Below are 27,335 nucleotides of genomic sequence, written 5' to 3'. Positions count from 1 at the left end.
GAACATAGGCACATCCAATGATATGATATATTTAACAACTTAGTCTAGAAAACTCATTAAGTCCCATATAACTAACTATAAAAATAAAATCACTTGTTTCTAGGGCTACATGGGCCCATCATTAGCTCAGTACTGGCTGTTGCCCATCTTCTGATTTGGGGTTAGGAGGAAAGAGGAGGATAGATAGATATATAGATATAGATAGAGTGGTGGCAATGTTTTTTGTTTCTTTGTTTTTTTTAAAATAGTGGCAACTCTGAAGACGCTCAGACATTTGCAACATTACAAGAAGTCCCAAGGGAAACGGATTGGCAGACAGAGTGCCAGGTTCATGAAATATATAATTACATAGCTATCACTACAACAGACAATGTATACATACACAGTGGTAATAAAACAAACTTTACAGGGAATGCTTTACTAAAATATTTTGCGGAAAAGAAAACAGTAAGATTAATGAAAGAAACCCATCCTATTATCAGAAGTTTACCTTGTACTGTTCAATTAGTATGTCTCTGGCAGTGTTGAATATCATAGAGTGTAATAAATTAGAGTACTGTGCTAATGTATAATCATAATCAAAGCCATAGATCTCAACATCTCTCAAGCTGATCTCATTATTTGCGTAGATAGCTGCAGGGTTAAGGAGATTGCAGACTCCTGGTGGAAGAAGATCTGGAGGGGGGATTGGGGCAGGGTGGAGAGAAAAGAAACCATACATTAAATTTAATTTATTTTTAATCTGGAAGCAGTTACTTTGTAAAACAGTGCTATTTTTCCCCTCCAAGGAAAGGGATTTGTAATACTGCTGTCAAAGTCTAATATTAAAACTACTAAAATATTTCTTCCCATGAAAAGGCATTATAAAGTTTCCAGCCACGCCTAGTGAACATGGCACCTGTTTAAAACAGCAAGATTAACATTTATTTAGTGACAAGATGTAAAACAACGTTACTGATTTTCTGACCTATGTAACATTAAATAAAACGGATTTGGGGATTTAAACCTGCCAAATTTCTGGATCACAGCAGCTAGTCACCTGTAGCACCAGCTGGACATGCTGTGTGATAGGTAACTGTGGTATGCAGAAAACATATCCTTTTGTTCATATTTTGACATCAAAACAATCTAGACATCAGTTGTAAGAAGTCAGAATTATTAAACCAAAGGTCTAGAAGATACTGTTTGTCATCCACTTGCCATGGAACTAGAAAGACTTCACAAAAGAAAGAGTTATTCACATTTCGTCTGGTTGGTTATTTTATTTTCTCTACTCTTACTGCACCCTCTGCTCCCCATGTACACTGAGAAAGATAAGCAGTTTAAAAACACACACACGGCTCCTAGAAAGCGCAATGCTGATAAAAATTGTTTATCAGAGTGAAGCAGAGAACCTATTGCCAAAACAGATCTCCCAGACCTTACAAATTTTCTGTGACTTTACAGGAAGGTACATTTTAAGTCAATCATGAGTGCAGTGTTTAGCTCAGTTGCATAATGGCACAAAAAAGTTTTTAAACAGCCTGGTCATTCTGAATGCTTATGTATCCTCTCCCCCAACTGGCTACCGTAACACCACAATGAAGCAGGGCAGACACCATCAAGCTTGCCATTGTCCACAAACTTTCGCTACAAGATGACCAACTGCAGTAAGTGCTACTTCCTTACATAAAGTTCCCTAACTTGCTCACATGGGGCCGGGGGGGGAGACACAGAAGGGAAGGGGAATAGAAAGGGGACACAACATAGCACATTACTCACCCCACCCCATAAATAAAATAAAATGTGCTTTCTTCCCTTAGAGATAAGCCTCTGTTATGGGTTCCGTTCCTGAGCACTCCTATCTGCCTCCCATTCAGTTGTACACACAAACCAAAACAGTGTTTGGCTATTCCAAAATCAACTCCGATTCTCAATTTGGAGCAAATCAAACTATTATACATTAGATAGTGGCAATGGCTGGTTTCAATTAAGACTTAATCTGTTACCGTTACAGAAAAGGTGAGGCTCACTGCTGTATTATCCTATGTGAAACCCACAAGTGCACCTATTGCTGACTCAGTAACAGACAAGTGATCACAGTAGCAGTAATACTTGAGCTATTTTGAAGGTAGGAAAGGGAAACCAACATTATGAAAATGTACCTCACCTCTGGTCAGAATCCCCCTCCAAGATTAGTCTGAATTCTTCTATACTGCAAGAACTGCAGCAGAACTGTTATAATGGAAAGCAAACCTCTGAAGCTGAGTGGATGGCTTGGTGACTACACAGCAAACACAAGAGCTCTCTTCCAGCTTTAAAGCGCTCTGACTTGCTGTGCTCAAGGGGGTGATTTTTCACACCTCTGAGCCAGCAAGTTAGAGCACTATAAAATGTAAGTATAGCCAAGCCCTAAGCTGGAGACAGAGTTCCTGGAAGAGGCTGAAGAGTGTGAATGCATTTGTGGACATATAGAGTCCTTCAAGATCTTAAAGAAAGAAAACAAAACAAAACAAAACCAAAAACCCCCAACAGCAATGTAAACAATATTTCAGAGGTTTGTTTATGAGGTGATAAATATTTATGTTTAGAGAAAGTCTCAACAGGCCCTTTATTTCTTTCTGACCCTGAAAACAATGCATGAACGTGTGACATGCTGACTTTTTCATGGCTGGAGGGCATAAGTTTTTGGAAGGAGAAGGGAAGGGGTGGGGGGAAGCAAGAGGACCCACCCAGCTCACCACAACAGGATCCAAACCAGAGGGGTGAGCACCTTCATCTCCTGTTGAAGTCAGGGTAGAACAAACCACTTGCAAGCTTGCACCACACATCCTGTGACACTTTAGGGTTCAGTGAGAGGTTGGGTCACCACCTGCCCTGCAACTTTGGGTGCCTTAATGATATGCTGCTGTGACTCTCAGCCCAGACACCACCACAGCCAGCAGACAAGCACACAGGTCATACCCCAATTTCCACCAACCAGGTACTGTTTGTTGAATCACCCCAACACCCTCACAGTCCTGAATTCCCCCAAAACATTCTGCCCTGTGACACTCTGCTGGGTTTCCCAGCAGTGTGAGTTGCTGCGTTACCCATCTCAGCCCCAGCAAGTGAAAGTTTCACTACTGCTAAGCTCTATGACAACTCCTTGAAACACCAGCTTGTCAAACCATCAAACTAGAGTGTGGAAGAGAGACAGCCTCTTCGCTATAAAGACATAGGGGCTGAATCTCAAAGGATAAGCAATTGAATCAACTGATTGTATACAGTATTACTGTATTATAAAGTGTATTGAGTAACAGGGTTTCATAAAAGACCTGACACTCTGATTAATATAATTGTGAAATGTATGCATCAACACAATATGAGGAATTATGGATATTCACAAATAAGATTTAAAGTCTGACTAAATACATGGAGAAACAGGTTCTCCCCCAGACAGGAGGGAAGGTAGCTGTCTACCTGTCTCCAGTGTAAATTAAGCATTGCAGAATCAAAACAATCAGCAGGGAGATGAGAAGTCAAGATGAAGGGAAGAACAGCAGGAAACCTGCCTGCCTCCTGAAACAAAGTCAATTTGCTTGGTCTGGTCTTATTTTTCAAAGAACATATTTCAAAAGTTACTGAACTATAAAAACAAAGGGAGAGAACCCCATAGTTGTCCATCACTTTGGGGGAATCAAGGGGCCAGAGCTCTTGAAATCACAGGAACACTGGATCCTTCGACCAAGTGGGCTGAAGTCTCTGGAAACCGAATATAGGTGAGAAACTTACTCAGGCAAAGATTGCACCTTGCTGAAGTTAAGTTTTAGTCTTAGGCCCGGTCTACACTAGAAAATGAGGTCAGTGAAAAATCCACACCCCTGAGTGGCATTAAGTCGACCAAAGTTCCCATATAGACAGCGCTAGGTTGACGGAAGAGTTCTTCCATTGACCTAGTTACTGCATGTTGGTAGGTAGATTATGTACTCCAAAGGAGAATGCCTCCCTTCAGCTTAGGTAGCATCTACATGGAATTGCTACAATGGTGCAGCCGTGACACTAGCATTTTAAGTGCAGACACATCCTCAGAAGCATATTTTTACTGTTAGTTTGTAACCATTTCTCTCTTTACTCCTTTTACTTGGTATCAGTTAAACCTGACTTTGTATCAGTTAAACCTGACTTTGTTCAATAAACTTGTTTTACTTTAACTAAAAACCAATTCAGTGCTGCGATTGAAACAAAGTGTTTGTCAAACCCCAGTTAAATTGCTGAGCTGCAGTGTACTGTTTCTTTAAAGGAGCAAAATACTTAGCTGTCACAGAGTCTGGCGGTAGCAACATTCTCACTTGCTGAGGCCGAGAAGGGTAACACAGTAATTCACAATTGTGGGCAGAGGCAGTACTGGCCCACTGGAGGCCTAAGCAGGAATATTTTTGGGTGTCTTTCCTCCCCCCCCCTCACTCTAAAAAAAGAGAATGGCGGGCCTTCCCCTTGAGCTGCTTGGGGCCCTAAGCAATTTCTTAGCCTGCTTATGCCTAGCACCAGCACTGCCTCTGGGAACCTCAGCAGCGTGTCACTGGGCAGATGGTTTGGGGGAAATTTGGGACTGGGTGGGTGTTGGGGCCACTTGGGCAGTAGAAGTCAGGGTGTAACCTGCAGACGTGTCTGCTGGCTGTTGGTATCAGAGCCGAGAGCCACAGCAGAATAGCATTTAAGGTACTGCCTGCCTTGCAGCTCTGGGTGACAACCCCTCGCTGGTCTGAATCCCAAAGCTCCGCGCACCCCTGCATCCCCTCTCCTGTAACGCCATGCGCAGACTGACTTCTCGCTCTGCAACTGCATAGTGCTTTGCTAATTCTATCCAGACCCAGTGTGATGGTGCGGGGAAAATACGTTATGCTATTGCTTGAGCCGTGACTCTTTTGTGGGGGGGATGGGGGAAGAACTCCATAGCTATCCATCCCACAACTGTCACCAAGTCAAAAATAAAACCGTGCTGGTCCTTTTTGAAGTTCTTTAGGCATAGGGAGCAAGTTTTGTGCGTGTGCATAACGGGAGTTAGCCAGTTTACCAGGCATCAAGTGTTTCTTTGAAACCAATCAGTTTCAGATGTTTCTCTCCCATCCAGCCTACATTGCCACCTGTCCCCTCTGGTACTCTCCCACCCCTATGCTGGCCACTAACTTTGTTCCACTCCAACACCTTAGGTGGTCATCCATGCCATTAGCACTCACAGAATACATGTCCACCCACCTTATTTAAAACCTTAAGGGAACCAGTGCTGTAACAGAAAAACTTTTCCATTTTCACCTTCTTTGCTACAACCACTTTGTGATCCACACACTCCCTTCTTGGATCTCTCCCCAAAATTAAATCTCAGTGCAATGTTTTCACCACACAACAGTATTTAACCACTCAAGTACTCATACTATGATTTTTCCCCATTCCTGAAATACTCCTCTCTTTGTTCAACTCCATCTTTAGGTAGATCAAAGAACAGTTGCAACATCACTTGGCTCTGGATAAAAAGAGCTTTTCCTCTGCAACATACGTGGCTCTCCCCACGTATTTGACTGCATCTTAAAACAAAAGCTCCAGATGCTAACCTGAGATGCCCATTGAAGGAAGGCTGTGTACGGCACAGACACATATTAGGTCAGTGCCAGGCCTGTGATACATATCAGCTTCATTATAAATCATTTTGTCTTTGGCAAGAAATCAGGCTCAGTTTCATGTCATGGCCAGCATAGCTGCCTTGCTCACCAGATGATACCATGATAGCCTATGACGTACCCAGATGGCAAGCTGTTCACTGTTATAACGAACGTGGCTCTGATACTCACAAGCACCATACCAAGCCATCTTGGTATAAGCTCTTTTTTTAAAAAATTATTATTAATTATTATTATTATTCAGAGCAGGATTTCCTGTTTCTTCTAGGAAAATATCAAACCTTTAATGTTACACTTGAAACAGCACCCCAGACACTTAACAGGTCATTTTTATCACTACTTAACATACAGCTTACTCTGGTGGACTTTCCATTTAGGTGCCATTTGAAAGCTTTTCAAGTCAGGTGAATTCAGCTGAAATTAGGAATTAGTGAACTGTGTTTTGGCAAAATAACCACCAGTCTCAATTCCCACCTTCCTTCTGCTCTTTAAGGTGGAGTCCCAACAGGTCTCCCTAGCAGGCCCCACAGCAAGACACTTCAGGGCTTTTTTGTACCTTGCCTGAAGTGAACCATGCCTCTAGTGGGGAGAGGCAAGTACTGAGCTTTTTGAGAGAGTCACCCTTCCTGCATTATATAGATATTTGTTTTATATTCTCCATGTCTCATGTATGACTCTGCTAGATATTATAACAGCTTAAGACATTAAGTGTGTATAGCTGATTGCACATGAGGAACATGGATCTGAATTCTATTAGGAATTACATTTGACCAATTACAAGCCATGAGGTATGTATTGCTCTTTCAAATTCTGCTATGCTCATGGAAGGTGTACATGTATGTCACAGAGCATATCCGACTCACTAGAGCAGAGGTGGGCAAACTATGGCCCGCAGGACCATCCTGCCCAGCCCCTGAGCTCCCGGCCGGAGCTCACACTCTGATAGGGCAAAGGGAAAGAAAACAAGCTGCAAGTTGCCTGCCGGCACGGGGAGTCCCCAGCAAATTCAAGCTATCCTATACCTGCTCTAGGGCTGGGCAACAGGCACAGAATCAGGGAGCCATAATTGGTTGGTAGTTCTCAATTTCCACCCTCTCTCCTGGGTTGCCTTGTGTAGGGAGGGGAGTCATCCTTTGCTAGCTGCTCCTCTAGGCTGTGGAAGAGGCAGTTGAGTCCATATCCAGCTCTCCCTGGCAGGTAAGGCAATGGAGCACCCAAAGCTCTCCTGGAACTGCTAAACAACTGTAACAGTGAAAAGACTCCAAGTCCTAACAGCATCCCCAGTTCATATCAGCTTTGATGGGGGGCAATTAGGGAGGTAGCGTCTGCATCTTCCCCCAGAGCAATGGGGTTAATTCAAACTCTTCAGTTTAAAAATTGCACAGCCTGGCTCAGGGAACACATTTTCAATTCATGATCAAATACAAATGTTCTTCTTAATACAGTCACTCTTGAGGGCCACAATAGTTTGAACATCACTGCCCTAGGTGAAAGGCTCATCATACAGTAGGAGAGAGACTAGTCCTACAATATGCACTTCAAATCACTAGGTCAGCACCAGAAAGACTTCATTCCATGGCAGGTCAACATCGTGTTGCTCGGTGCGCCCAGCAGCTATGACCAACACATTTAAATAGGTGATGCTTGGAAAACTGGATGACAGGCTAGAAAAGGAGAAACTCCAGTGGAAAATGGCTCTTGCAAGCCTGATAAAAACAGGGCTGCTCCTTGCACTGAAATCCTGCAGCATTTTGCAGTTAGCAGCAATATCCTAGTTAGTCACTGTCTAGTCAGCATTTTACCCAGGCAGCAAGTATACGAATTAATAGATGCAGTATCATTGTATGGGCAAAAAGAGCAAACTCTTGCTACAAAAAAAAATTGCATAATTGTAATTTATTACAACTGCCTACTAACTCTGCTGTGGTTAGGGAAGCAGTCACATTGCCCTGTTAAAACATGACTGCTCAGGGACTTCTAAATCATCTCATGAATATACTCCCTGTGATGAAACTTGGCATACGTACTTCAGCCAGAAGGCAAGGGTATTGGTTAGATCTTTTTTGCATTTCTGCAACCACTAAAATGCCTGCAACACCCTTCACCCACTAAATATGGCAAGTCATCTGAAATATTGACCAGCTGCTGGTGCTAATTTAAAAACACCCCCTAGGTTCTAACTTGCATTGCTCTTGCACAGCAATGTTCCACAACTGTTACAGCTCAATAATACCTAACACCTAAAATGAGAGCACAGTTGTTAACAGTTGGGCAATTTATTTAAAAAAAAAAAAAAAAAGAAAGAAAACTTCAGGATCCCATATGACCTATGTTGACTTGAAAAACGTCCAATCATGTATTGTGCATTTTCAGATCCTATTTTTAACCAGCAACAGATAAGAGTACTCAGTAATCCAAAGGAGACTCTCAACACTTCAGTGTCAGAACCAAAATGTTTTAAAAAGACAGTCCCTATGCCCCCCAAGGAATTTAAAATGCCATACGCATTAGCTTCTAAATCTCATATGTTTAGTACCAAGTAATAAGAAAGACTAGTGATAAGCCGCACTATATTTGCCATGATTCTCCTCCATGTCCCACATTAAAAAGCACTCTGCATGCAAATTACCTTTTTTGCCTGATATTTAATCACCTGCCTCAAATATGCAATTAATAAACCCCAAAAGTGTCTAGTTTCATTACTGGTTCCAAGCACGTCTTTATTATTTTCCAAAGTGGTGTTTTGTAGGATTTTACAGCAGCATCTGAAAAAAATTTAAAAGTACCAGTAACTCCTCACTTAATGTCGTAGTCATGTTCCTGAAAAATGATACTTTAAGCGAAACAATGTTAAGCAAATCCAATTTCCCCATAACAATCAATGTAAATAGGGGGGTTATGTTCCAGGGAAATTTTATTTAAACAAACAATTTAATACTGTACACAGCAATGATGATTGTGAAGCTTGGTTGAGGTGGTGGAGTCAGAGGGTGGGATTTTTCCCAGGGAATGCTTTACTGCTAAATGATGAACTACCACTCAGCTGAGCCCTCAAGGGTTAACACACTCTTGTTAACATAGCCTCACGCTCTACAAGCCAGCACGAATGGAGGGAGGAGATACAGCATGGCAGAGAGACAAAAACTGTGTGTGAGAGTGTTACTGACAGATCCACACACACCCCGTGTGTGAGAGAGACCCACCCGCATTGCTCCTTTAAGTATGCTGACCCCACTCTAAGTACACTGCCTTTTAAAGTAGATCAGCAAGTTGAGACAGCAGCTGCTGCCAGGAAGCTCCCTCCTTCCTGAGCCCTGTCATGCTCCCCCTCCACTCTGTGGAGGAGCAGCGGGCAGGAGAGGGGGAGGACACACTGACCTTGGGGCCCCTCTTCCTGCACAGCAAGCAGGAGGCTCCCGGGAGCAGCTCCAAGGCAGAGGGCAGGAGCAGCACATAGCAGTGGGGGAGGGACAGCTGAACTGCCCGACACTTGACAGTCTGCTGTGCGGCTGCTGCACAGGGAATTTAGGGGGGCTGCCGGTCCACCCTGGTTCCACCAGCTAGCTCCAACGGGCTGCTCTTTCTGCAAGCAGTGGACAAAGCAGGTGGCTGCCAAACGAGAGGGAGCATTGTGCAACTTTAAATGAGCATGTTCTCTAATTGATCAGCAACGTAACAAAATAAAGTTAATTGGGACGATGTTAAGTGAGGAGTTACTGTAGTTAAAAAAAAAAAAAAATGTTGTGACTAAAGCAGCCAGTACAGGGACCTTGTTCTTATGGTAGACATCTTCCAGCACCACAGATGGCTCTGTAGTATCAAGGCAGTAGGCTCCATCTTGGCAAAGACCAACAGGACTTGTGCTCAAAGTGCAGGTCTAACAAAGGGTATTAAATGACAAAAGATGATGCTGAAACAATGCTGAGGATTTGACTTTGCTGTTTTTAAAGTAGCAATTTCATTCTAAAAATACTTTTCAAGCACAGATATCTAGAGCCTCACAAAGAGCTTCAGGTATTAACCTCATTCTACATTTGGGGAAACTGAGGTAGATGGTGACTTGCTTAAGGTGACAGGGGTCAATAACAGAACTGGGAACTGAAACTAGAGATCTCCTGACTCCCAAACCCAAACTTTAAGTAATTCGTATAGCACCTATTGCAGTAGTAATTCTTGGGACATTTAGCTACCAGTTCTGCCCAACAGAAACTACTTAAGTTGCAACATATTATAAATGTTAGTTTTAAGAGTAGCCTACAACAAGTGATGCTACACTGAGAACCAACAAGACAGAGCCACCTATTGTTTGAGCCTTTGAGTCTGCTTGAGACTTGCAACATGTTCAGAATGAAAACATGCTAGATCAAAGAAAGACATCTCTATGATGTACAGGGATCAACATCAAAAAAAGCCCACACTTCTCTTCTTATTTTATACTATCTCATTGAAAAAAAAGGGGGGGGGAGATACTGAATGTGTTTTGCAGTATTACTCAAGGCAATCCATTAACCCACACAGTTTACATACTTGAGTTTCTTACACAAAGGTCAAACACATGCAGCAACAACTTTACAGCTACCATCTCCAATCCTCTCTGCAACCCCTTTTCCAATATCATGTTTTCCCATCTCTTAACTGCTATGACCTTTTTCTTGCTTTGGGCCTAATCTTTCAAGGGGCTGAGGACCTCTCTCAGTTTGGAACTGTGAGCAACAACAGGAGTCCAGGAGGACATTTCCAGATCAGGCCTTTTTGTATGCCCCAAACTCATCAGCTCTCGGCTCAGCCATAGCCGAGAGCATAACATATTTAAACCACATAACATATTCAAAACTACCAAACCACTCCCAAAATATCACCATTTCCCCTGCAACCTCACCTCAGGAACTCTGGTATCTGATGTCACCTTAATTTATTTTACAAATTTGGGAGGCAAGTTTGCAAGTGATCTCCAAAATATTGTTAAATTCAAAACAATTCTCCACTGAAATTCACATGCATTCCTTAAATCCATGCTTTAGTAAGTGCTTAATTTGTGCCTCTGGGCTTGGCAGTTCATAGCCCTGGGACCTCTGGGCTTTCTGCATCAGTTATGAAAGTAACAAACTTGCTTGAGCCCTGGCACCTCTTTCATTACAAATTAAGCACTGGCTTTAGTCTCTCCCAAAATCCAAGTTAAAGCTTCAATTTACCATAGTCTCTCTTCAGCAGTACCTAGAAATGGACACATCTACTAAGTCTCCATAGCCAAATCGTCACTTGTTTTCCACTTTTGTCAGAATTCAGTACCATAATCTCAGTAGCACTAACAAAACAATCAGATCTTACTCCCTTGGACTTAGTGGTCAGAATACGAAGGAACTGACATATTGGTTCAGATTAATTCATCCACCAAGCCTGATGTTCTGCCTCCAGCAGCAAATAACTGATTTTTTTTGGTTTGCTTTATCTGAAAAAACTCCTAGAACATACATGGGCACTATGCAGTATTGTTAGCGGTTGGTCCTGGATGGGGTTGAGGAAAGAGAAGAGTGTGACTTCTCACTCCAGCTGTAATAAGATTATCCCCAGAAGCATGTGATTTTTGTTACCGCTTTGTTCCTATATGGCTCATTCTTCCCAGAGCATGCCTCTGCCATATCACATTTATTAAAATATGGAGACCACAGTACAGTATATAAACAAATACATAAGCTAGATGAGCGGTTAATATATAAAATGTTTTTGAATGGTGAGGTACCATACATAAAGAAAGCTGTACTGAAAAAAAAGTACACAATAAGTAAAAGTGCATAATTCTAATCACATCAGCTTTTGCATAGCTATTAACTTTATTGCCATGTTCAAGCACACCATGGTATAATGCATGTCCAGTACTCCATGAAATGGTTGTGAACTTCTGATGCATGGTGCTTTCCCGCACCAAACCCGTATCATTGCTGTTTAGTGTGTGTAAACAGAAGCTTCCCTATATATTATTCTGTTCCAACTCTGAACCAAGCACTAATTGCACAAAAGCTAATTACAAAAGGCAGAGTTCCTATTTACATCTTGATAAGCATTGATAATGGGGAAAAATGCAGAAAGACATGCTTTATCGGTGAAGAAGAGTGTTCGTAACATACAGAATTTGTAAGATTTACCCAAACATGACATTGATTCATCAAAGATCTGACAACATTTTCCACTGTAGTCAGTCTCTCAAACATTTGCAATTCAGCCACAGAGGCTCATTTGCCACAGAAACTTGAAATAACTGTCAGTCAAGGAGCAAATCTTTGACATCAGATTTGGCGTAAGTCAGTTTTAAATCATAAACAAGTTATGGGACACAAAGAATTCAGGATTTACACTTTTTCCTGCCAGGACTCAACAACTGGTTGTGTGTGTTTTCACCTGTGCAGGTTATTAATCACAGACCTTTTTATACAGTGTATGGAAAATACCTTACTGAAGGTCTGAGAAAAGCACATTAGTTACTTCACATATTGTGCACTCTGCATTTGGTACTGCTAATCATATCGCACAGATTGACATCACAGATATATCACACACAAATGCAGACTGTTGTAATAATGGAAACAGAAGAAGCCATAGTTAGTCATGTCAAGAAGTCTGCAAGTGAAGTTGCTAAATAAACATTTATCAAGAGATTGTACTAGCTTCTATCACTACATACATTCAAGATTCAAAATTTTAAATAGAGAGGTTCTCGCTCCTCTTTTAATACTAGCATAAAACAAAAGGAAAAATGAGCTCCAAGATACTGCTAGAGCAACATTAGGACTCCGACAAGTTGGAACTTTTTTGCAGTTTGAGGCTTAAAATGAACATACCCATTCTGACAGCATGTACTTAACACATCCTATTGTCTCTTGTGGAAACACAGTACTTACCTTTGCACATCCCACTAAGGAACATACAGAACCTTACATTTTATAATCTCATTTTTCTTTTGTTTGAAAAACACTCAAGATAAAACAAGCAAATATAAACAGAAGCAGCACAGTCTTCATAGATGCATATAACTATACAACAGGAGCACTTCCTTCCTCTTCCTAACAATAACAGCCTTACAAACAGCTATTTCACAGTAGAAAAAGAAAAGTCAGACTGTACCTAGCCTTGCAAGGGTGCTTACTCAGGGCATTCCAGGGATTAATAAACCCACAGGAGAATATCCTCCTTTATGTTGTGCTGGGTAAGCAACTGCCTAACAAACTGTTTTAGAAAATTTAGTGAAGAGGTGCTGAAAGGTGCTGGTTTGACAGCCTTGGAGACTGAAGTCCTGTATTTAACCACAGAACAGGTACAACACAAGTACTGGTGACATAAGTTTGCCCATGCCTAATATCTTGATATGGAAAGTATTCCAAAAAGGAGTTCTGTATCCATTGCCTTGCCCATGTTTACAAAAATTCAGAGTCATAATTCACCACCAGTAAACAACCACGTTGTCAAAAAGTGCCAGTGTCCTGGCAACATTAAGTGGCGATTTACAAGTCTGAGTTTTGCTGGGGCAGATGCATGCCCAACCCATTAAGGAAGGTGGCTACTAGTGCCCGTTACAGTGATGCTTTTGTAGCGTGGACGCTGGGGCACTACAAACCGTACCCAGACCAGCACCCTGGGCAGGGCCCGTGGTGTGACCCACCAGGCAGAGGGCCTGCCCACCTGCTGACTGCGAGCGCAGGAGTTTGCTGCCGCACAGCCCCGGGGGTGCACGCTTGGAGACTGACCGCAGGGCATTTTCCCTGCGGGGGAAGCGGCTGCCTGAGGCGGAGCCGGGATGGGGCTGGGTCTGACGGGTGGCTGGTTTGCTGGCAGCACTTCAGTCTCTAGCGGTTCCCCGTCCTCCCTGTGCCGGAGGCAGGGCACAGCCCGGACCCCGGGGGGAGGGCAGCGTGGCCCGGGAGCTGAGAAGCAGTACGAGGCACCGCAGGAGGCGGCAGGCCCAGTGCCCGGAGCCGGTTCTTACCATACACCAGTTTTTTCATCTCGTGGTATCTGGCCCATAGGTAGGACTTAGTGTCGGCGCCCTCGGCAGGGCTGGGCTGGCTGCTCAGGGGACTGCCTGCGGCCGGGCTGGGCTCCGCGGCTCTCCGGGCTCTGCCAGGGACCGACTGGGGTGGGGACTGCCCCGCAGACTGGTGCTGAGCCCTTTGCTGGCCCCAGCCCGCCCGCCTGCCCTCGCCGGGGCCGCTGCTGGCGGCGGAGCTGCAGCTCTGGCAGAAGACGGCGGCGGCCAGCTGTAAGCCAGCCCCGTTACCCTTCCACAAGCCGCTGCCCGCAGTCTTGAAGCCGACGGCAGCCATGGCCTCCCCGCGGCTCCCCGGCAGGCGCGGAACTTAAGACGGCCGCGAAGAACCGCAGCCCTCTGGGAAGGGTCTGAAGCCCGCGCGCCCTCCCATGCACGGCCGCCGGCTCCGGCCACCCTGCAAGCCGAGCGCCCAGCCAGCCGCCCGCTGCCCGGGGACCGCGGTAACTAACTCCGCGCTGCCAGCCAATGAGCAGCCGAGCGAGGCGGGCCACGCGACCAATCCTCGATTCTGCAGAGGAGCCAGCGTTCGGGGGCGGTCTCTCCAGACCAGCAAGTCCCGTCTACACCGCAGCCACATGTGGGCCCCAAGGCTGCGCGGCGGCACGGGACTTGCAGTTCTCCCAACTGTTTCACTAGGGACCTGGTCAGGCAACCGACGCGCCAAGTACTACAGGTCCCATGAAGCATTTCGCCAATATAGCTGGAGGGTATTTAAATATTGTTTATTGCAGCTCTGCGGTAGCGATATTCAGGGCTTTGCGTGGTTGGGGGGGAGGGGGTTTGGTGTGCGTGGCAGCGTGGGGGGAAGGGGATGTGACTTCCCGTTCGTCTAAATTACTATTTCAAGGAAGGAATTGGAACTCAGTAGCCTGAATTATTTCCAACTAGATTAACCACAGAGGAAAGCAGTAAAGAGAATAATTCTTCCCTTACACGGGAAGATGGAGTAGATGCATACCATCTCCATATCAATTTCTGCGGCCCTATCTATATTAGGGAACTTAAGGGAAAAGCCTATTAGTGTTACCACCAGTTCAGCTGTACTGCTGGAATCTCTATTGTAGACAATATTCCATCCTCCTCATGCATTTTTACAAGTCAGCAGATTTTAAAGCTGTGTAAAAAAAACAAACAAAAAAAAAAACAACAAACCCTGGAAGTTGTTGGAGCATTGTGTACACTAGAACTCCACTGGTGCTACCATAGATGCAGCCAAAACAATTTTTAAACAATTTCAATTCCATGGCCTATGAGTAAGGCTATTTAGTCATGGGCATTTTTAGTAAAAGTCATGGACAGGCCACAGTCAATAAACAAAAATACACAGCCCAGTGACCTGTCCATGACTTGTACTATATACCTCTGACTATATATTGCACATATTTGGTCCAAGTACAGTGGTATGTTAATTTATTATAATGGCGCTGGATTATGTATGTTATTTTTGCAGAACAGGGATTGTAGAGGTGCCCTGTTAAGTAAGGACCAGATCTAGATGTCCATGTGCAAACAGAACTCTATGTATCAGTTTGAAGATTTCTAAAATGGGAGGTAGTATAGAGGCAGACCACTGATGCCACTTTAGCCCTGGCAGAATGAGACCAGTGAGACCTAGCTATTGTCATCATAGCTAAGGTACAACAGGACTCAATTCATAATTTACACAGGCACTGAATTAAAATGGCATTCCCTTTACACAGATCTCCAAAAGCTACAAAACATCTTTTGAATTCTCAATGGTCTTAGTTCTATCCATGTATAAACTCAAAGCCCTCTTGACATATAGGGCACAGAGCTCAGGAAGCAGAGAATATCCCAAAAGTGAAAATACAGACAGGCACCTTGAAGAAAAAAATGCCTGTCCCAAAACCAAAATTGTCTTAGTTTCTACGCTGGGGTTACTACTGCTTTTAAAACAACTTAATGTTGGGATAGAGAGGGAGGTTGCTGTGTTTTGTGTATTTCATTCTTCTACCTCAAGGATAAGCTGCTGCTCAAAAACCCCAGTGCAGTAACTGGATCATCTGAAAATGAAAACTGGCCTCTTGCCAGTTTCCTTGCACAAGCTAGCCAAATGCAATTGCACCTTCTACTGCACATGGATGAACTCTCTCTGAAATGCAGAGTCAGTGGCCAAGCAGAGCCAGAAAAGAAATTTAAAAGTGAGATGGATACATCATTAACCTTTTCTGTTATTTGATGGGGTTTACAAGACATAGCAATGGAAAGCCACATTTCAATATTAGAGTCTTGTGCAGATGTGCTTGGAGTGCCTTCTGTACAGCTTCGAAGCTTGGAGCAGGTGTACTGCAGAAAGTAAACCAGTTACTTTCAAAACAAAATATTTTATTGGTATCCCCAAAATGGGGGAAAGAGGCAGAGCCATCAGCTCTATATCAGAGGTAAACATATACTCCTGCTCAGGATAGGATTTCAGGTTTGACATTCTCTGCCCATTTGTCATTGTGCATCACTGATCCATTGGCAAGCTGCTTCACTGCACAGTACTATCTATCTCTTAGGAGGTTGTTCAAGGTGTCCAGCAAATGGGACGCCAGCAACCACTTCCTCCCCGGGGGCAGTTTCACCAGGTTCGCCGACTGGCAGTTCATCCACTGGGCCCAACTCAACTGCGTTCCCCTCAACAGAGCCATCCGCGATGGCAACCAGGACAAGCGCTGCAGGAAGTGTGGCTATGCCAATGAGACCCTGCTCCACGTCTTGTGTGGATGCAAACAGCACTCCGGAGCCTGGCGGCACTGCCACAATGCCATCCAGAACCAGCTGGTGAAAGCCATCCCGCTGTCCCTGGGGAAGATCACCATTGACTCCGCCATCCCTGGGACAGACAGCCAACTGCGACCCAACATCGTCGTGACAGATGCAGAAAAGAAGGTCCTCATGGTAGATGTCACAGTGCCATTTGAAAACAGGTCACAGGCCTTCCACAAGGCCCGAGCACAGAAGGCGTTGAAGTACACCTCGCTGGCTGACACCCTGAGAGCCCAGGGCTATGATGTCCAGATCCACACCTTGAGTGGGCGCCCTGGGTGCATGGGACCCCCACAATGAGCTGGTACTGAGAGCATGCGGAGTCGGTCGACGCTACAGCCAGTTCATGAGACAGCTCATGGTGTCCGACACCATCAGGTGGTCCAGAGACATCTACACAGAACACATCACAGGTCACCGCCAGTACCAGGTCGAGTAACCGAGAATGACGACCAGGGAAATAACCCACTTCCTTCCCTGACACCCCACCCATGTACTTATTCTCTAGACCAATACTGACTTAGACTCTTAATACATACCATGGGTGGGGTACCCAAGGCCATTTATTCACTGACGCTTTAAAAACTCCCACACCGCAATCTGGATCTGTGCTGGTTATGTGATATGAATGTACCTCGTGAACCTTGTAATCAATACTTGCAATATCCTGTAACCTAACCCTAACCCCAGATGAACTGTACCTTCCCTCTTAACTTTTGTAAATTTGATTTTAAACATTAACTTCAATAAAATTTTTAAATCTCTTAGGGTTAATTCAGTTTCACTTCTCCAGGCTGACATTTGGGGGGGGGGGGGTGTTCCTCAGTCTAGGGAAAAGTATGTGTTAATTTGCTTATTTGAAGATACCATTTGACTAGATTCCTCAGCTTGGGTCTCACACCTCCCTGTGAAGCCCTGGAGTCAACTCTTCTCTCACCAGAGCCTTGAAATCACAGGAGGGGTTCGGTAGTAACCAACAGTCTCTCCAGTGAAAGAGGCTTTTCCTGGTCTGCTGCACAGGTAAGCAACACAGAAAGTTACTCAGAGAATGAGAGACATTAGCAAGTGGGACGAACCCTGGCCGAGGGCCCCTGACGACAAAGAATGCTTGCAAGGGGGCAACACCCCCTTTTAGGGCCCACACTCTGGCCCCTCGCTTGAGAGCCTCCGGCAAGGGGCCAGCACCCCAGCCCAAGACGTAGCACCCGGGCCCCTTGCCTGAGAACGATCGGCAAGGGGCCAATGCCGGGGGCCCAGAGCCTGAGAGCCATCGGCAGGGCGGGAGAACTCGGTCCCTCACTGGACCCACCCGCCGCAGGCGGTGACGGAGAGCAGCGCCCCACCGCAGTGCGCTCGAGGGGGCGGGGCGATAAGCCCCAGACCCACAGGGGCTGAAGGAGACTGGACAGAACACGAGGCGGCGCCACCACAGCCACTGGCGCTCTCTGTCTCCTGGTAGGCCCCGCCTCTAGGCGACAACCCCCTCCACAAACCGCGCTCCTTAGGCCCCGCCCTTTCCAGCCGCTCTGACCAATCAAGCACGCGGCAAACCACCCTCCTGGATCACGTGCCCGCTACGTTTCTTCTGCCTGCTGCGGCTGCGCTGTCTTCTTCGCGTTCTCTTCCGCGCCCGGATGGGACGGGGTGTGGGTCGTCGTCCTCCGTGCGGATCGCGAGACGCCTCCCCCGATTGGCTGCACCGAGGGGGAGGAGGGCATGTGCGGATTGGGGACCGTTATATGAGTGACCGTTGGGGGCCCCTGAGACCGCCACGCAGGCTGGGGGAGGGTCTGGGGCTCCCCGGGCAGGAACTCGGACAGTGGCCTGTAGGTTTGTTCTTTGCGGGGTGGCAGAGGGCCCCTCCCTGCCCCACCAGCGTGCTTGGGGAGAGGGACGGGGGTTAAGGCGTCCCCCCTCCCCCGCGCTGTTAGCTCCAGCTGGAGGCTATTGGGTGTGGACGGGAGTCGGGGTGCGTGGAAGTAACGCAGCTGGGAAGACACAGGAGGCGAGAGCGGACCTGACTCCTCTCACCATTGCTCGGCTGCTCCTCGGGTGGGTGGGAGGGAGGGAGAGAGAGAATGGTGTAGTGATGAAGACCCTGCTGCTCTTGTTTACTGTGTGACAAGCCTTTCCCTTCTCCCATGTACACCCCTCAACACCGTAGAAACAACCAGGGATTGCAAAAAGAAAAGGAGGATTTGTGGCACCTTAGAGACTAACCAATTTATTTGAGCATAAACTTTCGTGAGCTACAGCCACAGTATGCATCCGATGAAGTGAGCTGTAGCTCACGAAAGCTCATGCTCAAATAACTTGGTTAGTCTCTAAGGTGCCACAAATCCTCCTTTTCTTTTTGCGAATACAGACTAACACGGCTGTTACCCTGAAACCAGGGGTTGGTTGTGTTTGGGCTGGTAAACGCTTTATTTGACTCCACAACTCTTCTTTCTTTCAGCTTGTTTGGGGGTGAGACCCTATTGCCATCCCTGAAATGCTGGTGAGGAGAAAAATAAGATACCTCTTGCAGCTGGTGCCTGGAAAGCAGCACTTTGGCATGTACAGATTCCTTCCTTTCTTCTTTCTCCTTGGGGGAGCCATGGAGTGGTTTATGATCAATGTCCGGCTTGGCGAAGAGACATTTTGTAAGTGGCAGGAGAGTATTGTCAAGTTGCACATATTCCACTTTTGGATCCAATATCATCTTCTCTGGTGAAGTGGGATTGCCCATCTCTGCAACTTGCACACTGTTACCAATGATCTACTATCCAAAATACTCTACTATTCCAGGATGCACATTTCATTTTTGTGACCTATAAACTACAGCTTTTATTAACTAAATCCCCATAGGCATGCTAGAGCACACCAGTGCTATTTTTGTTTACGTAGCAGCAGCTTTCATTAGAGTTAGTTCGAAAAAATTTAAAATCCAATTTAAGATTTTAAGTAACAAGCAATTAGCATCCACTTTAACAAAGAGTATCCTTAAACTTTAAACGCCCATTACATTTTTAAAAATCTGAAAACTAGTTGCTCTGTATTTTATATTCTAAGACTTGCCATTGCAGGTTCTGTTTTTGCCTGAGACCAGCTGAAGACACTCACCTAAAGCCCTGTCAGTAGTAGAATCAGAACCATCCAAGCAAAGCAGTTTGTCAGTATGAGGGTAGTAATCCAGCATATTGAGTGCCACACTTTTAATCCAGCTGTAATTTAAGATAAAACATTAATTCAGCTGTTGTACACCTGAAAGATTAATGAGTTACATTAAAGTGCCTTCCTCTCAGCAAGTAGCTGTTTACCCAAGTAAACTCTATGAAAGCAATGAATTAGGTTTTTGTTCTTTTTTTTTTTAAATAAAGAAGCCTCATTAAATTTGTATATAGGGGCATTTCAGAAAGAGGAACTAAGTAACATTTCAGTGTTGCTGTTTGGTATGTAGGAATACTTTCACATATCCTGATGTTTTCTACATTTGCAAACATCTAAATATATCATTTCCACAGCTGAAAACTAATATATTTGCCCAGTTCGATGTCTCACATTAGGTGCTTTTAGTGGGTTGGTTGGTTTGTTTTGCATGTAAATCTTCCATTGGCACTACTGCTGTATGGTAAGGTTGTGAAGAAAAGCATGTTAATTAGAAAGCATCCTTTGCATTTCTGCAGATGAGTTTACTTTCTTCCATATAACAGGAATGTCATATACCTAAATGATGTTGCGCTAAAGGCAGAGCTGGCTCACTTAATTCTGCAGTTTTACTTGTTCACAAACTGGCTGTTTTTGTGAAAAACAGGCATACATAGTAAAACTGATAATTAATCGTTGTTTTCCATTGCAGGAACTCATCTGGTCATGGGTATTTATTATGAATTAGAAGTTCAGACAGGACCATATTAAGGCAACATGGGAGCTTAGGCATTCTGTGGCATGAGTTAGGGGATGGATAGGTGGTTTCTAGCTTGTGCCTGCATACCATGGCCATGCCCTGTGTACCATGCAGCTTCCTCTCAAGTGGCAAGTGCCACCCAAACAAGATGTCCGCTGGGGGGAGACAGGCACCACCACCACCCAAAGGAGGAAGACTTCAGTCTTCATAAACCTGGAGGGTGGGGGTTGCTAACACCATTCCAGCAGAGCTGTGATTGAGCTGTTTTAATCAAAAACCCCCTTCTCACAGTCCTTTGCTGGTGTGGTGTCACTAGGGCCCCCCACAACAGTGGTTTTCAGAGTCAATGCTTCATTCTGTGGAGCAGCTCACGGCTGAGCTGTTTCAGGCTCTCAGCACATGCAGGTATACTTTACTGTGTTATTTACACTCAAGTTACATTTTCAGTCTTTTCTTTGTAAGCATCAGATCTAGAAAACAGGTTTTTTTTTTGTTTTTTTTTTAAATGAAGCTGAGATTTTGAAGCCTTCGTGATATTCCAGGAACTAGGAACCTAGGCACAGGCCTATACCTTAATCTGGCCCTGCCTTCAAACAGGGCCAGATCATATATTTTTTTAAATTTAGTTGTTTCCATGGGAAGGTATGTGTACATCATATTTCAGGTATAGAAATTTTTTTTAAATGTATATTCTTTCTTGGGTAAAACAGCAATTCAGGGCAAGATGGAAGTGAGAATTTATTTTTTAAAGAGGGTAGATTAGACTCATTAACTCATTCTTTTAAATTCTTGTCAGCATCTACAAATGGAAACTAGCTCTGAAAGCTCTTAAGTGTCAAAATTCACAAATTTAGGATTTTGTTCTTGGAAGATTGTTTGACTCTTCCTAAAATCTCAGGCAAATAATCAAAGAATCTCTTCACGGCAGATGATGTTTACCGTAGGAAACGGTCGGAGAGACAGTATGAGCGGAGGATGGAAGAAAGATGAATTTTTCACTGAACCATTTTGACAGAAATACCCTGAACCCTTGAATCCTGTGAATCATAGTTTAGAGAATTATAACTCCTGTTAAATGCATTCACAAGACTACATCTCTGCAAATTGGACTGTAATGCACTCATTGCCTGGTCTATGAAACATGGTTTTCCAAAATATTTTGAGTGTATTCTTCCTTCACCCACTTTAGAATCTTTTCCAGTAATATTTTCTGAATAGAAGGGTGAAGAATGTTGTTTGTGCAAAGCTCTGTTAAATAAACTAAACTGAATAAACAAAGTACCACTGCTTTCCTGTGCATGCTGAGACAACTCCCCCTGTAACTGAATTAAGCAGAAGAAAAGTAGATATGCAATTTCCATAGTTAGTTAGTTTTGCTTGTATTGATAGAAACTGCTCTTGTCTCAGATTTGTTTTCTTTCCACTATACTGCTCTTTCCCCCAAATACAATAGAACAGATTTATGGAAAAATAAGCTTGCTACGCTTGGAGTATATTTGAAGAGTCATCCATTTAGGCCTGACTAAATACATGTATCGGTTGCACCAACTGCAGCCACTCTGATGATAAGGAGATGAATATGAGATATGGTCTTGGAAAAGGTTATCTTTTTAGATCCTTAAGTGTGGAGGGACATGCAACAGAAATATATGAAACACTGAATTATTTTAATTGATTCCTGGATCTATTTCTATAGAAAGAAAATACTGCTCAAGGACAACAAGAAGCTGTTTAAAATAATTTTTTGGTCTTAAAGCTACCTAGCAGAGCTAAAAACATTTAATATCAATATACAAAGGCATTTCAGTAATAATGCAGGAAAATCACCCATATCATGTTTTGAATTAGAATTGCCTATTAAAACTGCAGTGCCAAGCCAAAGTTGTGTGCTGCAGTTTGTGTTAACTTCTACAGTACCTGACTTGAAGCCTAGACTTCCTAGCAATGCATTATATTACAACAAAACATTTCCCTAACAAGTTTTTAAATCAAGGGTTATGATTAGGACAAAAACCCAGATGGGCTGTGTACTTAAAACTGTCTTTTGCTAATTCCTTTTTAAGAGCCACATTATACAGAAGTGGGTTTTCATTAATTAAAAAGAGAAGACAACCACTGCCTCAAATATCTCATCTAGGTATTTGATTTTTAAATGCAGGAGAGGGACTTTGTTACAAGACTGAAGACTATCCAGAAATTCTCCATCACCATCTGCCCCAAAGATTTCATTTTTTAAAGGGCTAGCGCCACTTGTGTTTTCAGAAAAAAAAAGTTGATTGCTAAGAGAACAAAGGTATGACTAAGCCCTATTATACTTTAGAAAAAACATAAGCAAAAAATATCTAAGCAACTGAGAAAGGAATGCAATTCAAAGGTAACAGCAATAGGTTAGATTTTTATTCTGACAGAGTTAAGAATCTTTGGACTGTACATTTTTTAGGGCAGACAGGGACTTAAGTCTTCATATACATCTGTAAGACCCTGACCTTGTAAACATTTATGCACATGGTTAACTTTAATATCCTAAGTCATTCTATTAAGACTAATTTGAGGCCATTGGGCACTACTGTAACAGATTACACACAATAATACAAGAATGTTAAGTTTGCAAAGTCAAGCCCTTAATTAGAAAAATGCCATAATTTTACCTCTACAAAATTTGGCCCCTTCTACATGCAAATATATTATGATAGTGTTTAACTACACTATTTTCTGCCCATGGCCTAGCCTTGCATCATTCAGGGCACAGGAGGGCTGGCTCACTGAATTAGCAATTATTCAATATATTGTTTATTCTCATTGTTTAATGTGTGGCCCAAACCCATATTAATTGCACCCTATTCAAATCCAACATTGATGACAGAATTATTCATTTCTTAATTCACTTTTCTATGGTAGTCTTCACTATGGTATCTGAGTGCTTCACAATTATTAATGGATTTATATTCGTAACTCCCATGTGAGATCAGGTGATATCCCCTTTTTATAAATGGGGTACTGAAACAGATATTAACATCAAATGTGTCCATAAACTTCGGTTGCCCAATTTCAGACCTCTGCATTGTGATTTTTCAGAGAGAGTAGTTAGCATTTTGATAGCACTGTATGTTCAAAGCACAGCTCCCACTGACTTTAGTTGCATCTGTGAGTGCTCAGAACTTTTGCAAATCAGACTCCAAGGTCTCAAGTTGGGCAAGCAGAAAGTGAAAACACAATTAGTGGCCAGCTATGAAAAGTTTGTTCTAAAGGAAACAAATCACCGGTGCAAGTTGTCCTTTCAGTTGCCATTGTTTCCTACAGACCCCATGGCTTTCAGTTACAATGGGTCTGGTGTGATCTGGAATCCAAAACTCTGCACACTGTACTGCAACACCTGAAACAGAGAAGATGTCTCACCACTGTGGCTAATTGCCTTAAAGAAAGCAATTATATATTTTTTAAAAAGTGTTAATGTAAGCAGTGTCCCTTCTATTCTAACTTTTTGGTTTAACATTTATCTTGTTTGGTCCAGAGGCTATTAGGATTTTTTAAAATTTATTTAATGGTATTTAGATATTTCCCAAATTAATGAACCAAGTATCATTAAAGTCCTAAATAAACATAGATTTGGGCTTAAAAAAAATCACACAGTAACTCTGGTGGAAGCTGGGGCAGAGTCCAATTCTCACAGTGGTATTCAAATGCCTTAACCATGAGACCCTCCTTTCTGTTCCTGCAATCCTGCCTCATTTCACTAACTCTACACACCTTTGAACTAATGAGGAAGGGGTCCAGACACCTTCAACAGGTCATCAGCAAGGTTGGAGCCTTAAGATCTTCAGCACAGACCTCTGCCACTTGAACTAATGGAGTATCTGATATCAATAGTAGTTTGTCATTCCCTATGTGTAGCAGCACTGGAGGCAGGATAAGACACACACTTTGCCAGTGGGTTTCACAGATATTTGTTGACTGCAGAGGAATGCTGAGATTCAGGAATCTTGAGTTCCATTGAAGGTTCTGGAGGAGAGTATGACCTAGGGCTAAGAGATGCTTCTTGTCTTTGGCCTCTGTCCTTGACTTCCTCTACCCTACACCTCTCATCATAGTTCCAGTCTCCTTCCCAAACCAGTCTCAGTCTTCCCCTCTGTACTACTCACTTGATCCCCAATCTGTGCCTGTTCCCATTCCCAGTCCCAGTCTTCTCTCTCAGCCAGTCTCAGTCTTCACATACATACCCATAGAGATGGGCTCATCATCTGATTTCAGTCCCTTCCCCGCCCATCCTAAGTGGCTTCTAGTCCCCCACCCTTTCCCTTTTCCCTTGACTGGCTCTCAACCCCAGTCATCTTGCCGAGCAAGTCCCAGTCTCCTTATACCAATTTCCTCCTTCTAGCACCCCTCACCCCAGTCTGGATTTTGTCCCTTCTGCATTCAAGTCAGTGAGTTTCCTCTTTCATGCTGCCTGAGATCCAGCATTAAAGAGCACAGGAATAGAAAATTTCTTACCAATAATTACCTTTCTGCTAGCTGGGTCTTCCATAGTTCTTGACATCTGGGCTGCTCTGCTCACTCTTGCAGTTCACAGAGGCAGATCAGCTTTTTGTTGCCACCACTCTGGCCATGCCCCCTCGGCTTCCGCTTGTGGACAGATGAGTTATTCCAAAGTTGTAAAAATTGTATAATAATATTAGTAACAAATACTTCAGAGGTAACTGACCAACTATGTTCAGTGAACCACAACAGAAAAAAAAAAGGCCCATGTTAAAGATCCCACTCAGCAGCTGACCTTTTGGCTCAAGGCCAAGTGGGTAGAATTGTGGGAGAGACTGCTAGCAGAAAGGAAATCATCAATAAGAAATTTTCTATACTGTAACCCAGAATTTCCCACAATTCTCTGGGACTTGTCGAGCAGTGAACAGATGTAGGAAGGGCATAGAGAAGGTCAGAAAAAAAGGAAAACAGTATCCCCTCCCTGCTCATAACATTTGCTCAAAGGCAAAAATCATTTCTAAGCCATCACCTCCAGCACCTTCCTGCTCAGGTCACCAGAGCGCAGAACTGGAAGTCCACCTTGTAATGCTTGCTAACAATGGTAGTAGTTGACCATGTGGCCACCTTACAAATTTCTGCTGTAAATGCATGAGCTATTTTGCACACGATGTCACCAAGGATTGCGGGAGAGTGTCCTGATCACTTCGGGGACTGAAATTTCCAATGCCTTGTATCCTTCCACAATACATAATCTAACCCAGGGGTTCTCAAACAGGGGTATGTGTACCCCTGGGGGTACGCAGAGGTCTTCCAGGTGGTACATCAACTCTAATTATTTGTAATTATTTTTACAACGGGCTACATAAAAAGCACTAGCACAGTCAGTACAAACTACAATTTCATACAGACAATGACAGGGTTATACTGCTCTACATACTATACGCTGAAATATTTATACTCCACTTGATTTATAACTATATGGTAAAAATGAGAAAGCAAGCAATTTTTCAGTAACAGCGCGCCATGATACTTTTGTATTTTTATGTCTGATTTTGTAAGCAAGTAGTTTTTAAGTAAGGTGAAACTTAGGGATACACAAGACAAATAAGACTCCTGAAAGGGGTACAGCAGTCTGGAAAGGTTGAGAGCTACTGATTTAATCCACCTAGCAATGGAGAACTTGGAAGCTCTAAGTTTTTGGCATTTCGGATGGAAGGATACAAACACGGCACCCAAACTCCTCACAAACCCTGTACATTTGAGATAAATTTTCAAAAGCCTTCTAACGTCTGTCTCGCCTCTCCTCAGGGGGTGCTGTGGCCTTGGACAAAATGAAGAGAAAATCACTTCTTTGGAAGCATGGAAGGAAGAGTTCACCTTTGGGATAAATAATTCCAGAGTTCTGAGCACCACCTTGTCTTCATGAAACACACAGTAAGTCTCCTGCCCAGAAAGTGCTGCCAGCTCCAACACTTGCCTGGCGGACATGATATTCTATCAGAAAGCAAGTCTTGATGGACAAATAAAATGCTGACACTTACACCAGTGGTTTGAAGGGGTGGTTTGTCATGGCTTTTAGTACAAGTGGCAGGACCCATCTGGGAATGAGGCCTGATTACCAATTGGCTAATCAGACTGTCCTAAGGAATCTGGCTTCCTGGGGGTTCTCTACCAGAGAACCCATGGATCTTGCAAACACCACACTACTAAGGGCAGACAACTGACATGCAATGATGCTAGTTTGGAGGAAACCTTTATCAAAGCTTTCGTAGAGAAAAATCCAAAATAGCCAGAGTTCCTGGATTCCTAGTATTAGCTTTGTGACTCTGCACCAGCCTCAGAATTTGGTCCAGATAGAGGGCCATGCTTGTAAGGTCACCACTCTTCTAGAAGACCTGTCCTGATGACTTTGGAGGACAAACCTTAGTGCTTCCCTTTCGATAACGAGGCTATTGGGTGCAGCTGGCTTGGGTATGACTGAAGGAGAGACCCTTGTGAGAGGATTTCCTGTCTCTTTGGGAGCTGTAGCGGTAGTCCTAATTTCAGATCTATCAGGTCCAAAAAACAGGGCTTTTTTGGCCTGCGTGGGATTACCAATATTGCTCTCACTTGCTCTCATTTTATTTTCTGGACCACCTTCCCTAATAATGGGAAGGGTGGAAATACATGGAGGAGGCCAGGTGGCCATCCGTGCAATAGGGCATTTGTCCCCATGAATCAGGGGTGCACCTCCCTACTGAAGTACTTTGGTCTCTTTGCATTCATGTGGTTCGTGAATAGGCCATTTGAGGGCAAGCTGAACAATCAGACGATTAACTTGAAGACTTCCTGATTCAGGCACAACTCAGAATTGTTCACCTTGCCCCTGCTAAGCCTTCTAATTCGTGTCTCCCTTTATGTGGACTGCCCTAAAGAAAAGAAGGTTCTGTCCACTGTATGATTAACATCGTTTTGGCTTGTAGCCCTGGGTTTCTTGTTCCTCCCTAGGTTGTTCACATAAGCAACTGTGGTCATGTTGTAGGACCTG

At 43.9% G+C, this 27,335-nt stretch overlaps 2 protein-coding genes across 4 annotated transcripts in view; one reads left to right on the top strand and one right to left on the bottom strand.

The window, feature by feature from the left end:
• Positions 1-14,199, bottom strand: part of NT5DC2 (5'-nucleotidase domain containing 2) — a 60,935-nt gene extending 46,736 nt beyond the window's left edge. Inside the window, exons 1-2 of the mRNA XM_084633224.1 lie at positions 13,615-14,199; positions 491-675 (exon numbers count right to left, since the gene is read on the bottom strand). Coding sequence (XP_084489350.1) covers positions 491-675; positions 13,615-13,951 — 522 coding nt within the window. The 5' untranslated portion in view covers positions 13,952-14,199. The remainder of the gene's footprint in view (positions 1-490; positions 676-13,614) is intronic.
• A 3,818-nt stretch (positions 14,200-18,017) lies between these two features.
• Positions 18,018-21,613, top strand: UQCC5 (ubiquinol-cytochrome c reductase complex assembly factor 5). Of its 3 annotated transcripts, none has more exons than XM_084633890.1 (3): positions 18,018-18,167; positions 18,905-19,091; positions 21,264-21,613. In XM_084633890.1, the coding sequence occupies exons 2-3, from the start codon at positions 18,941-18,943 to the stop codon at positions 21,323-21,325; spliced, it is 213 nt and encodes a 70-aa protein (XP_084490016.1). In that variant the 5' UTR covers positions 18,018-18,167; positions 18,905-18,940; the 3' UTR covers positions 21,326-21,613. The 3 variants fall into 3 exon arrangements, with proteins under 3 accessions (XP_084490016.1, XP_084490018.1, XP_084490017.1); XM_084633892.1 differs by having other exon boundaries at positions 18,047-18,275; XM_084633891.1 differs by having other exon boundaries at positions 18,047-18,279.
• The last annotated feature ends 5,722 nt before the right edge of the window (positions 21,614-27,335 follow it).

Source organism: Lepidochelys olivacea (assembly GCF_965140295.1).
Source record: "Lepidochelys olivacea isolate rLepOli2 genome assembly, chromosome: 7".
Lineage (NCBI taxonomy): Eukaryota > Metazoa > Chordata > Testudines > Cheloniidae > Lepidochelys > Lepidochelys olivacea.
The sequence above is the reverse complement of the archived record's forward strand: the minus strand, read 5'-3'. Positions and strand labels throughout refer to the sequence as shown.

Coding starts and splice junctions, on each gene's coding strand:
- UQCC5 (XM_084633890.1), top strand. CDS start 18,941: ATGCTGGTGAGGAGAAAAATAAGATACCTCTTGCAGCTGGTGCCTGGA. Junction 19,092..21,263: donor GCTTGGCGAAGAGACATTTT/GTAAGTGGCAGG, acceptor TCTTCACGGCAG/ATGATGTTTACCGTAGGAAA.